We start from the raw sequence: 13,223 nt of genomic DNA on the forward strand, positions 1-13,223 counted from the left end.
CCAGATTGACAGCGAGAATTGGAGGGTCGGAGAGATATGTGTTCATTGAGGGTCCTTTAGGGTCTATCCAGTAAAGGGAATAGTGGTGGTACATGCGTAGCGACTGTCAATATTTGCGCAACTGTGAGATGCTGTGTTTGTAAGCTACTGCACAGTCAAGAAAAGCAAAGACAGACTCAAAAAGTAAAGGACTGCAGCAAAGAAGGGTAAGAGTAGATAAACTGCAGTAATTACTGTAATTTTTGTGCAGTCATCATTATAATAAAAGGAGGCATATGCTTAGGTGGAGTTGTTGGTATTTCAATTATCATGCTTTACAGATTGTATGCCATTTTACATAGTTCTCATAATGTTTGGGTCATTTTCTTCCTGTTATATATTTCTTATTGTTCATTTCAGGCTGCAGTAAAATAATGTAACATTTAGGAAAGAATATGCACACAAGGAGCCCAGCACTGGAAGATATGATGGCAAATATCTCCACTGCGACCATGTGTTTTCCTTTGGTGCTTAGATAAGCTGGGATAAATGTAATCCAGACACTGGCAAACACTAGCATGCTGAAAGTGATAAACTTGGCTTCATTGAAGGTGTCGGGTAGGTTCCTAGCAAGAAAGGCAACAAGTAGGCTGATAGAAGCCAAGAGTCCCATGTAGCCCAAAACACATGCAAATAATACTTTAGATCCTTCATTGCATTCAATAATTATAGTTCCAATCTCTGCTACCATATTGTACTCTGCAAAAGGAGCAGAACTACATAACCATAGTAAGCATAAGATTATCTGGACCAGTGTACAGGAAGGAACAATGTATATAGGAATTCTCAGTCCAACAAGTCTTTTAATTTTACTATCTGGATTTTTAGCACTGAATATCAGGATGACAGTGATAGTCTTGGCTAGTATCGCTGATAGACAAATGGAGAAGATAATTCCAAACACCACTTGGCGCAGCATGCAGGTTATCAGGTTGGGTCGTCCGATGAATACTAAAGAGCACAGGAAGCAAAACATAATGGAGACCAGTAGTAGATAACTAAGTTCTCTGTTGTTGGCCTTAACTATGGGTGTTTTATGTTTAATAATAAACAAACAAAGCACAGAAAAAGTGAGAACACAGCAAATTATTGAAATGATAGCTAAAGAGAAACCCAAAAACTCATCATAAGCCAGAAACTGGATGAGTTTTGGAACACATTTCTCTTTTGATGTATTTGGCCACTGATCTTCTGGACATTTGATGCATTCAGCGCCATCTAAGGAAAAATACAGAAACAATTACTATTGTATTTGGAAAGTATTATGTCATTTTTTAAGCGAATCTGTCAGTAATTTTTCTGGCAGAGCCAATATTCATGAAAACAGAAGTCTATAAATCCACCAGGAACTAGTGGATATTGAGATTTTAAATATTTTGTGAACATTTGCTTTGAGATGCATGTCTAGGAAATATCATTGGTTCTCAGTTTATTGATATGGTGTTTTCTGAAGACTTCATTCTCGTGAAAATGGGTATGGGTTATGTCCACAAATACCTCAACATTATTATACTTAAACTCTTGAGAAATAAAGATATTTAGAAAGGTAAATCACCAGTAGAAACATAAAAGTAATTATTATAAACAAATTCTACCCAAGGCAAAAAACCCAGATTAATCATTCTGTAAATCAGAAACATTTTAGATATTGTTCTAAAACATGTTTGGTCAATTTAGTTTGACTTTTGCTCTGTGGATGATATGTAGAAGAGAGTGATAACCTTGAATTTGAGAAAAATACTTTTCGAAACCTGGAAATAAACATCTAACAGAAGCAATATCCAATGGAATACCATGTAGTCTGACAACGGTCTGAAAAAAAAGTGAAGCTAGAGTTGTAACAGAAGGTCATTCAGCAAGTTTTACAAAATTAATCATTTTACTGAATCAATCTATTATCCAAATGATATTTAGATCTTTACAAAATTGGTAATTCTATAATATAATCCTTGGATAATTTTATTTGTAGCCTGTTAGGATCTAGGGGCCTGATTCATTAAGGATCTTAAATGAAGAGGTATCTTATTTCAGTCTCCTGGACAAAACACTTACAGGCCAGAACAAATTCCCTGACATCCTTTTTAAAAGAAGCCTTGTTTTAGGATCTGCCTGCAGCCCTCTGCATTGCATGTTGCCTGCCTCCTGGACTTTGGAGTTTTATGTATTATCTGCAGTGCCTCTGTTCACCAATTATCTCTTGCACCTGGGTGTCTCTCTACTTATACCTGTCACTCCCAGTATACCTTGCTGGTCATTGTTGTTGTTGTTGCTGTTGCTGTGCTGTTCCCTTCTGTGCTCCTGGTTCACCTGTTCCCTGGAATTTCTTCATATTACTGGTTCACCTATATCAGATGTGTTCCTGGTTTTTGCTTTCTGCATCTCCCTGCAATCCTCATTTTATACCTACACCATTCGGGTTGTAACATCCTGCAATAAACATTGTGTGTTTCACCTTATTCCGGGCTCCTTAGCTGCAATTTCTACATTGAAGTGTGACAGTATGACCAGCCCAAAAACCAGCTTTGGAGCCGTGTGATAGATTCCACTTTAGATTTTTATTCCTGCTGCATAATGTCTGCCTTACACATCAATGAGCTAACTCAGCTACAGCATCTACAAGCAGATATAATTTTATTGCAATCTCAGCTGGCTCATTTTTCAGCCCTACTTATGAACCCATTCAGATTTTGTTTCTCACAATTCAAATACTCTTGATTTGCCTCAACCAACCTTCTCTACTGCTGAATCAGCACAAACATCATCTTTTAATAGTGCTACTACAAATTTACTGTTTACCAAGAACTATGGTGTAACAAACTCCAGGATCACAGGTAGTCCATGCCCCCATCTGACCGAAGAGGAGCGGCGGTGCAGAAGAACTAATAAATTATGTCTCTACTGTGTCATTAATATACACTTTTTACAAAACTGTCCTCTCCGCAGACCACGCCAGCCTGCAGAAGCGTCTTCTGTTTATTCCCCTCATTCTGGATTTGTTTGCGCTTCACTTCCTGTTCCCACATTACATCCTTTTCTGCTCCCTGGATGAGGCCTAGTCCGCCAGTTCCAACCGCCTGCCATGGGATGCCAGTTCCAGTCGCCTGCCTTGAGGCACCAGTTCCAGCCGCCTGCTCTGAGGTGCCAGTTTCTGCCACTTGTCCAGAGTTGCCAGTTTCTGCCGCTTGTCCAGAGTTGCCAGTTTCTGCCGCTTGTTTAGAGGTGCCAGTTCCTGTCGATGGTCCAGAGGTGCCATATCCTGTCGTCAGTTCCGAGGTGCCATATCCTGTCGCCAGTTCCGAGGTGCCATCCTCTGCCTCCAGTTCCATGTGCCATCCTCTGCCTCCAGTTCCAAGGTGCCAACCAGTTCCGGGGTGCCACCCCCTGCCTCCAGTTCCGGGGTGCCATATTCTGCCTCCTTTTCCAAGGTGCCATCCTTTGCGTCCTGTTCCGAGTCTCCAGCCTCTGCCACTTGTTCGGACTCTTCAGCCTCTGCCTCCGGTCTCGAGTCTTCAGCCTCTGCCTCCACTCTCGAGTCTTCAGTCTCTGCCTACAGTTCCAAGCTGCCAGCCTCTGTCTCCATTTCCAAGCTGCTAGCCCCTGTCCCCAGTCCTGAGTATCTGTCTTCTGTCTCCAGTCCTGAGTTGAAGTTTTTTTTTCTCCGGTCCAGAGACATTATCTACTTCTGAGAGTGGGCTGCCCTTCCAGCCTGCTCCAGAACGGATGCTGCCCTTCCATCCTGCTTCCGAGAGGGAGCTGCCCTTCCAGCCTGCTTTCGAGAGGGTGCTGCCCTACCAGCCTGATTCTGAGAGAGTGCTGCTCTTCCAGCCTGCTTCTGAGAGGGCTCTGCCCTTTCAGCCTGCTTCCGAGAGGCCGCTGCCCTACCAGTCTGCTTCCAAGAGGGCACTTCCTCTACAGCCCACTCCAGAGAGGGCCCTGTTCCTCCAGTCCACTCCAGAAATGTTGCTGACGGTTCAGACCGAGTTGCTGCCTAGTCCGCTTCAACCCCAGATTCCGGCTAGTCCAGTTCAGCCCGAGTTGCCACTTAATACGGTTCAACTTGTGTTGACACTTAGTGCTGTCCCTCTGAGTATTCTCACAGTACTCTGAGGCTTCTCCCTGTACTGTTCGCTCTGAGGCTTCTCACTGTACTGTCCACTTTGAGGCTTCTCACTCGCAGCTTCAACAGCATAGTACCCTTCTGAGGTTTTGTGCTTCACATTTTTCCTCCGTACCTAGCCTCGTTAATGACCCTAAGAGACAGGTATTTTTTCTAATATTGCATTTTAAAAGGGAAGTTTTGAACTGTGTAAATCTATTTATTAATGTGGATCATCCCATCCTATCGGACTTGCAGTCCTTTACTGAGGCAGTATATGGCAAGTTTGCAACATCTCCCACTATGCCATCTTACGGGGCCTTTGTACATTCAGCAATACCACCTATCTCATCAGGGCAAGAGATACCACTGTACACCACCCAATTGGTACAGGCTGCTGTTCCGAATAATTCTCGCAAGAAGAAAAGGCAAAAGAAGCGAGCAGAGTCTGCGGCGCCTCAACGTCCCTCTGGCATGATCTCCATCGCCTTTCCGTCCTTGATCGAAGACTTGCATGCCGGCTCCATACAGTGGACTATGACAGTTTTAATCACTTTTTGTAATACGGGTGTCCAGAATCCGCACTAAAGGGGGGATACTGTCAGGATCTACCTGCAGCCTGCTGCATTGCATGCTGCTTGCATTGGCATCTTCTGCCTCCTGGGCTTTGGAGTATTAAGCGAGTTGCTTAGAATTCTATCAGTGTCCCAGTTAGAGGAGGAGAGCCAGGGATTGGCCGAGGCAGTGGTCTGTTATCAAGTGCCGCAGAGCACACACTGAATACATCCGTCTAAACATCGTATGTGGCAGCCTGCATGAGATGAATAACGACCCGGGGGCCAGACCGCCAGCTAGAGAGGGTCACAACAGAGCTAAGACACTCACGCATATCCGCTAATAATACACATCGGGAGTTTCACCAGCGGGACAGGTGAGCACTGTTGATAAGGAGATATCAGTGTCACAGTTGGTTTGTGGTGTTGCTTAATGCTATGAATAGATAGCTATACAGACTCACCAATTCGGACGATAACACACTGTTGTTGGACTGCTAAATCACTCTATTATCTTTCAATATGTTGAGAGGATTCCCTATTGAATTTCATACGGAACTGGAGGTTACTATAAGAGAATCATTCTTAATAGAACACTAACAGAGCAGCGCATACTGAATTTAGTTTTTTCATTAAAGATGATTGGATCTATTTAACGTATCATATAGATGTGGGCCCACATATAAATAATATATTCTATTCATGGATAACAAAATCGCTGAATGAACCTTCTTAACGCTAGAATTGCTGCTCACTCAGAGCTTCTGCATACTGCATAAATGTGGTCAGCATTTCACTGTCTCAAATGTTTATTATCAATGCTGGACACGGTTTCTATTAATTTTTGGTTTAACTTTATGATATATTAGACTGATTGCTTAATTCTCAATTGATATTTAGGTGTTGCTTTTATTCATGTATTACTTATTAAACAGATCCTCTAAATTGATTTGGTGATCAGGAGGTCTATTTTCATTTAAATTGTTTAATTATAAGTAGTGCTGCAAGTTTGGTTTCTCACAGTGAGAGGTTGTGTCTTTAGCGAACTATCCTTGAGTTTGTTGGATCTGAATAGAAAGATCCTGGGTCTGGACTGTTTTAATCTGTGATTGAGAAATAATGGGTATCATTTCCGCAACTTCAATGTGTTGCTGGAAAATTAAAGTATCAGCTTTGGTATAGCTAGATCCTAGTCCAAGCCTGGCCAACACGTGGCTCTCCAGGTGTTGTGAAACTACAGGTCCCAGCATGCCATGCTAGCTATCGGCTAACAATCTACTGGCAAAGCATGCTGGGGCCTGTAGTTTTACAACAGCTGGAGAGCCACAGTTTGGCCATGCCTGCCCTAGTCGGTATGTAATGCCTATCTAGGATTCAACCTCTTATTAAACTTAATATATTGCAGATTCTTATGATCTGTGTAGATCACAATGAGAAGGACCCCACCACTACACACTTTAGATTAATGTGTGCAGTTACGGGGTCCTCACATTGCCACTTTAAATTATCATTTCTCTAGTTCGCTCTGTTAAGTGACGTGAAACTGAAGTGCCAGCAAAAAAGGTGTTTGCAGTTAGTAGCTGTTAGCATTCGGCTGTCTTCAGAAATGTGCTGTGTCGCTTTTTAGGTCCATTATTTTTAGGTCGCTTTTATACTCATTGGGTTTTTGCAGGTCTCCTTGTTGTCTGTCATTTCAGAGTCGGTAAACTGTACCCAACCCATGTACTGTGGGTCATCGAAATATGAGACTCACATACATTAAGTAAATGTATACAAAATATATAATACTACATACCTTTTGAGTTTAGAATCTCTCCATCTGAGCATGGAACACAATCAAAACAACAAATCTTTTTTCCTTGACCAGCGGATCTTCTAAAGCCTTTTGGACAAGGATTACTGCAGACTGAGATCGGGGGCTGAAACAATTTGCAGCAAGCAAGTAAATGTAATGAACCATGAAGTGAAAGAAAAGGTAAGGAGACAGAACAAGTAAAACAAAGAGTAAAAAAGGGTCAAGAACATTTAGATCTAAAATAAATACTGCCCTTCAACAGTTGGACCATTTGGAGGTAAAGATAAAATATTACTTATCCAAATATACCATATAACTTCAGCCACTGTTCAGCAATCTTCATTCAATTTACATTTCGAAAAGAGATTTGCAAATTGTTTCAAAAATAACTATATACAATAAACTGAGCAATCTATATATATATATATATATATATATATATATATATATATATATATACAAGTTAACCCGTGCATGATACTCATGCATTCTAGTCAAATCAAGCTACTTAAGGTGTTAAAAAGGTTCTTGTCATGCATTTGGGCCATAGCCCAGGCCTCCTGGGAAGAAGAGAGTTACTTCCCGACGTAAGCGCCCTTTTTTAACGTGGTTTTGTCCACATGTCACCACCTCATCATTCTTCTCCATCACCTCATCCTTCATTTTCATCGCCACATCTATCCAGATGTCTATCCAGACACAGGGATCTCTCTCAGCGGTCCTGAGTATCACACTCCTCTCACTCTGTCACCCCCGGCAACCACCAACCACTCCCCACTGTCACCCCCGGCAACCACCAACCACTCTCAACTGTCACTTCTCCTTCAAGAAATATATATATATATTTTTTAAATCTTTATAAACACTTTTAACAATTAACAAATTAAATTAACAAATTAAAACATCTTAGTATACCAAATTTCAGCCCTTTCTGAATTGTTTTTTTCCACGCACACTAAGAATTTAGTAGGTCAGTGTATAACTCCACCCAGCAGGTGGCGCTGCAGCTTGGTTTTATTTTTTCCATACACACACACACACACAGACAGACTAACACACGCCACTAAGCATTTATATTATATATATATATATATATATATATATATATATATATATATATATATACATATATATATATATATATATGTAGACAACCAGATATAAACACTGGCGCTCAATGCAGTATTGTATAAATGAAGTGATAAAGTTAAACCCACATATACACCTCTTCCATGTGAGGAGGCAGCCTTCCTTCAAAACTCTGGCTGGTAAGGCCGAAAATAGATGTGGTAGGTGCAACAGAAGGAGGGCGCAATAGTGATGTCAACAGATTATACTGAACAAAGTGGGTACAGAATAGGTTGGCATAAGGATGTGATACAAATCTCTGGGTTGGTATCCAACAATGATGTAGTTGAACCAGTTCATAAATCCAAACGCTAGACAGAATGTTCAAGCATGACAGTCACTGATGTAAAGATAGTCAATTTCTAATGCCACAGTATGAGGTGTGCTAGCTAACCATATGGAGCTCGTTGAACAGAAGTAATACTGTTTGCGATTCAACAGATAGACAGGATTAAGTGGAATTGCGTGTAACGATACAGTTCACCAGATAACAAATCAAATAGGTGGGAGCGTACCAGAAAGTAAAATAAAACCAGCTTATCTGTATCAAGGTCTCCGACAGGAAATCTCAGCTCCGTAGTATATAGCACATACGGGTCTCTGGTGTCTGCAGTCGCCACACTGTCAGCTCGTGTATTCCGCTGGTTAGAATGTTGGGGCGGATATTTACATTCTAACCAGCGGAATACACGAGCTGACAGTGTGGCGACTGCAGACACCAGAGACCCGTATGTGCTATATACTACGGAGCTGAGATTTCCTGTCGGAGACCTTGATACAGATAAGCTGGTTTTATTTTACTTTCTGGTACGCTCCCACCTATTTGATTTGTTATCTGGTGAACTGTATCGTTACACGCAATTCCACTTAATCCTGTCTATCTGTTGAATCGCAAACAGTATTACTTCTGTTCAACGAGCTCCATATGGTTAGCTAGCACACCTCATACTGTGGCATTAGAAATTGACTATCTTTACATCAGTGACTGTCATGCTTGAACATTCTGTCTAGCGTTTGGATTTATGAACTGGTTCAACTACATCATTGTTGGATACCAACCCAGAGATTTGTATCACATCCTTATGCCAACCTATTCTGTACCCACTTTGTTCAGTATAATCTGTTGACATCACTATTGCGCCCTCCTTCTGTTGCACCTACCACATATATATATATATATATATATATATATATATATTGTCCTAACTTACATGTACCATCAACTGATTGCAAAATAGCCATAAAGATATATTTATGTATCTAGCATGCCAATGACTAAAACGTACATGACTGTGTCCATTCCAGACAATCTTTCCTTCTTCCAACTGTAGTTCCTGGCCTTTAGGAGCACGTGCATCATACCTGCCAATTTGGACATACTGATTGCTACCATTGTCATAGAGCTGCCAGTTTAGGATATCCATATAAAGGAGTATATCTCCATTCTTATCGAAGAATATTTGTTCCCCTGCAGTATTGATGAAATTTATTTTTTTAACGTAGTGAAGGAGCTGAAAGAGAAACAATTTTTTTTACATTTTGTAATAATAGCACAAATGGATTATCCATGTTTTGTACTTTTCAACATATTTATGAAATCTGATAATATTGGATTGTTACACCAGGACATTTCCCTATTTCATGTAAGCTATACCACTTGACAAAGAGAACTTGAAAAATCCATTTTAGAACCTCCTAGAGTTACAGGCTGATCAAACCATTCAAACCCAGCTCATTAAATACTCAATACTATTAACGACCTGCATGGTTAGAGGTGAATGGCACTATCAATGCATTAAGCAACAATAAACTGGATTAGAGTAGAGTTTAGTAAGAACGTACCCTATTTTCATATGCTCTCTTCTTGGACTACATTGGAATTTTGCTATTAAAATTCTTATATAAGAGTTTCTATGACATTTAAGTTAATATATATGGCTTTAACAGATACATTTTGATTATTTTGTCTAATATTGTATGAATAAGGTTTATATAGGTTCGACTAACATAAATTCTACATGCCTTACCATAGAGATTTTGACACAGTAAACCGATGAGCAGAATTCCAACAACATAGATGTAGACACTAAAATCTCGATGGGTATTATAGCGACATGTAGTAAATGTAAAAAAAAATTAAACAGTGACAACAAAGTTTGATTCTCGTCACTTCACTTGGCGACAGTGAGATTGATGGTCTTAAGGGGGCTATGTGAGCACCCGGTGCCAGGATAAGGTATAACTGTTAATACAAAAGCTAAAATAAAAGTGTAGGGGTCTGTCTTAGAAACTGTTAACTGTAGCGCTGCCAAAGTTAAAAGTGTTTATAAAAACCACCCCTCTGACAGTCACGACAATCAGACTGCTGGCATTGACTACTGACGCAAATTTCCGTTCTCACTTTTTCTGAAAGTCTACATTTACTGCATGTCGCTAGAACACCCATCGGCATTTTAGTGTCTACATCCATGTTTTTGGAATTCAGTAAGATGTACAGGCAGCACGATGGCTAAGTGGTTAGCATTTCTGCCTCACAGCACTGGGGACATGAGTTCAATTCTAGACCATGACCATATCTGTGTGGAGTTTGTATGTTCTGTTTTAGTGTCGGAATATGTATGTTTAGTGTCGGAATTTAGTATGAATTTGTATGTTCTGTTTTAGTATCCCTGTTGTCGGAATTCTGCTCATCGCTAATTCGTACCCGGCCCGTGTGGGTTAAATGTTTTATAAAATGCATTGTAGATTTTATTTCAAATTTTTACTAACTAATATAGTCATATGCATTTGCAAACAATAAATAATTCCTAAAAAACAAAGCCTAAGACTTAACATATTAAGAGAGAGGAATATATAAGCATTTTCTATTAAAACAAACCATCAACAAAACACATCAGCAGGGATGTTATATGTTATACTGTACCTGCCAATGTTTATAGCTAAAAATATCTGCACAGGATCCATTGAGAAAGGGTCCGTGTCCTGGTTTACAGGAATGCATCTCGTGTAAAGCATGGGCAATCACAAAAACTGCATTGTGAATTTTGTATGTGTATACGAACTTGTAGACATCATATACATTTGGATCAATACTGTGTATTCTCTCCTTCCCTGTGCACCAATGAGTTTTGTTTTCAGAAGTGTTTGAAAATGTATAATTATAAGGAATATCTGTTGGCCAAACACAACCAAAAGCAGTCTGCCAAAAGGTTTTAATAAAGATGTCATCTGGGAATTTAGATGGATGGATGCTGTAAAGAAATTCTTTAAAACCAGGAATTTTTCCACTTGAAGGTGAGACACCTAGACTGCCATTTAAAGTTGTTAAAATGTCTGTTCTGGGGAAGTCGGAAGTGATGGACCAGCTGCCACCGCCAAACCACACTTTATCTGTAATATTGTGAAATGAGGCCTCCTCCATAAGAGAAATAACGTTCTCCATCGTGGAATACACAATGATGACTGTGGCTTTTGAGTTCTTGATGACATCTACTATGCGCAAAACTGACATCATGGATCTGAAGATCGGTAGAATTTCAAGGAACGCAATGCAGCCTCCATTCTGTTCTACTTCCTTGATCAGCAACTGAGAACCTGATCTTCCCAATTCATTATCAGAGCTTATGATCCCCACCCAAGTCCAGTTAAAGTGATTCACCAAATCTGCAATTCCTAAAATCTCATAGTCATCATTAGATATGGTTCTAAAGAAAGATGGGAATTGTAATTTATCACTGAGAATTGGGTGTGCTGCAGCATAACTTATCTAGTTAAAGAGAAAGGAAAGATAAGCAACATATAAAAATATAAAGCCATTGCATATTACACATTAAAATATATTGGGGAGATTAAATTCCTTTACTACGGTAATTGAAGAGCATTATTACTGTTAGGACAGTAATTTCAATGCTGATTTTTGCTCTGAGCCGCCAGCAGAAATCCGTGTTAAAATTCAACGGTAATGATGCACGCACCGCGTTGTTCTAAAAAACACCGCGGGGAATTGAATTTCCCCCAAAGAATGCAATTGAAATTTCATGGCTTTCAATGTGATGGATTTTCTTGAATGGTACTCCCAGAGAGAATGAATCACAGTCACATGCAAACTAAACATTATAAACAACAAATTTTTCATATCATGAGAAAAAGAATGCTTATCCTGAATTAGGGAATATTTAATACACTTTGCATAACGTTTTGTGATTTTATCACATTCTGAATGACATAGATTTGTCTTGAAAATGTACACAACTTAAACTTGCCTCTTCAAAATTTATCCAAGAGATCCATCTCAATTGTCATTGCAAACTTTTTTGGAACATTGAGAAAGGACCAGAAAACAGGTAGTATATGACTAGAACAACATGGTAAGAACATAAAGACTTCACAGTTAGGAAAGCATAGACATATGACAACAAATATATATATGACACTATATTGCTTTGTGTTGTTTCTTTACTTTATATTACAACTACCTGCAACGTAATTAATACAAAATCAATTATCATCTTCTTTAGTGTTTGCACACCTATTCTTTCCGTGTTTAAAGGATTACCAGAGTGTTTAGTAGTGAAAGTGAAACATATAATGAAATTGTATGATATTAAATGTGAATGGTGTAGAATATTTTAAAGTTGTAACTACAGAATCACTGCACTTTGTTTTGAGAATTTTTCAACAGACATATATGGGCAACATCTCCGCTTTTTCAAAACCGCAGTTTAGTAAATATACCCCCATATGCTGCATTCAGCAGTATCTTGCAAGGAACTTACCTGAGGAAATCTGTACAGTCCAAGAATTCTGGCTATTGGTATTGAGGCCTTAGAAGTCATGTCCCCAACTATAGCAGCTGGCATGCCCTCTCTTTCACAGTTGAAATTTGGTGCTGTTTGTTTTTTCCCTGATAAGATCCATGTTGTTCCCATCAATGATCTAACTTCATTATAGCAGGAGTCAAACAATTTAAAACCAAGTGTAATATTTGGTAGAATATCTGGTGACCTGTTGATTTCCCATATAGCATACACCATAGCCAGGAGATAACGGTAATACCTTATATGAAACCTACAAATAATCAATGTAAGTAACAATAATAAGTAAAAGTATGAATGATTTCATTATTTTATACTTTGAAAGGAAACATATAAACAAAGCACTGATTGTGGGGATCTGGGTGATTCTTTGAATTCCAATGACCCTTTTAAAGATTACTGTGGTGTACTGTGCTGTAGTGACGTTACAATGGCTTTGGTAATAATCTGTGGCATCTACAGTGTCTTACTGAATCAAAATTTCTTTTTACCCTAATGCGTACCTTCTATTTATGTCTCAATATATTAATCTAGCATGTGTGATAACAATCAGGTTTACGTAATTTTGAAATAGATTTCACACAATTGGGGGCATGGGGATACTACCACCCAGTTCATAAACTGGTTGCATTAGCCCAGGGTTTCCCAAACCCAGTCCTCAGGGCTCCCCAACAGTGCAGATTTTCCATAGCTCCTTGCTGGAGCACAGGTGTATTCATTACTGACTGACACATTGTAACAGATCCACAGGTGGTCCTAATTATGTCACATGTGATCCAGAAAACCTGCACTGTTAG

General features: G+C 39.5%; 1 protein-coding gene across 1 annotated transcript; it reads right to left on the reverse strand.

The window, feature by feature from the left end:
• Nucleotides 1-358: 358 nt before the first annotated feature.
• LOC142108191 (extracellular calcium-sensing receptor-like) lies at nt 359-12,645 on the reverse strand. Its single transcript, XM_075191817.1, has 5 exons — nt 12,388-12,645; nt 10,536-11,378; nt 8,899-9,123; nt 6,485-6,608; nt 359-1,257 (listed from the first exon to the last, which is right to left on the reverse strand). The coding sequence occupies exons 1-5, from the start codon at nt 12,643-12,645 to the stop codon at nt 359-361; spliced, it is 2,349 nt and encodes a 782-aa protein (XP_075047918.1).
• Between the last annotated feature and the right edge of the window lie 578 nt (nt 12,646-13,223).

This window comes from Mixophyes fleayi, chromosome 12 (assembly GCF_038048845.1).
Source record: "Mixophyes fleayi isolate aMixFle1 chromosome 12, aMixFle1.hap1, whole genome shotgun sequence".
Taxonomy (NCBI): domain Eukaryota; kingdom Metazoa; phylum Chordata; class Amphibia; order Anura; family Limnodynastidae; genus Mixophyes; species Mixophyes fleayi.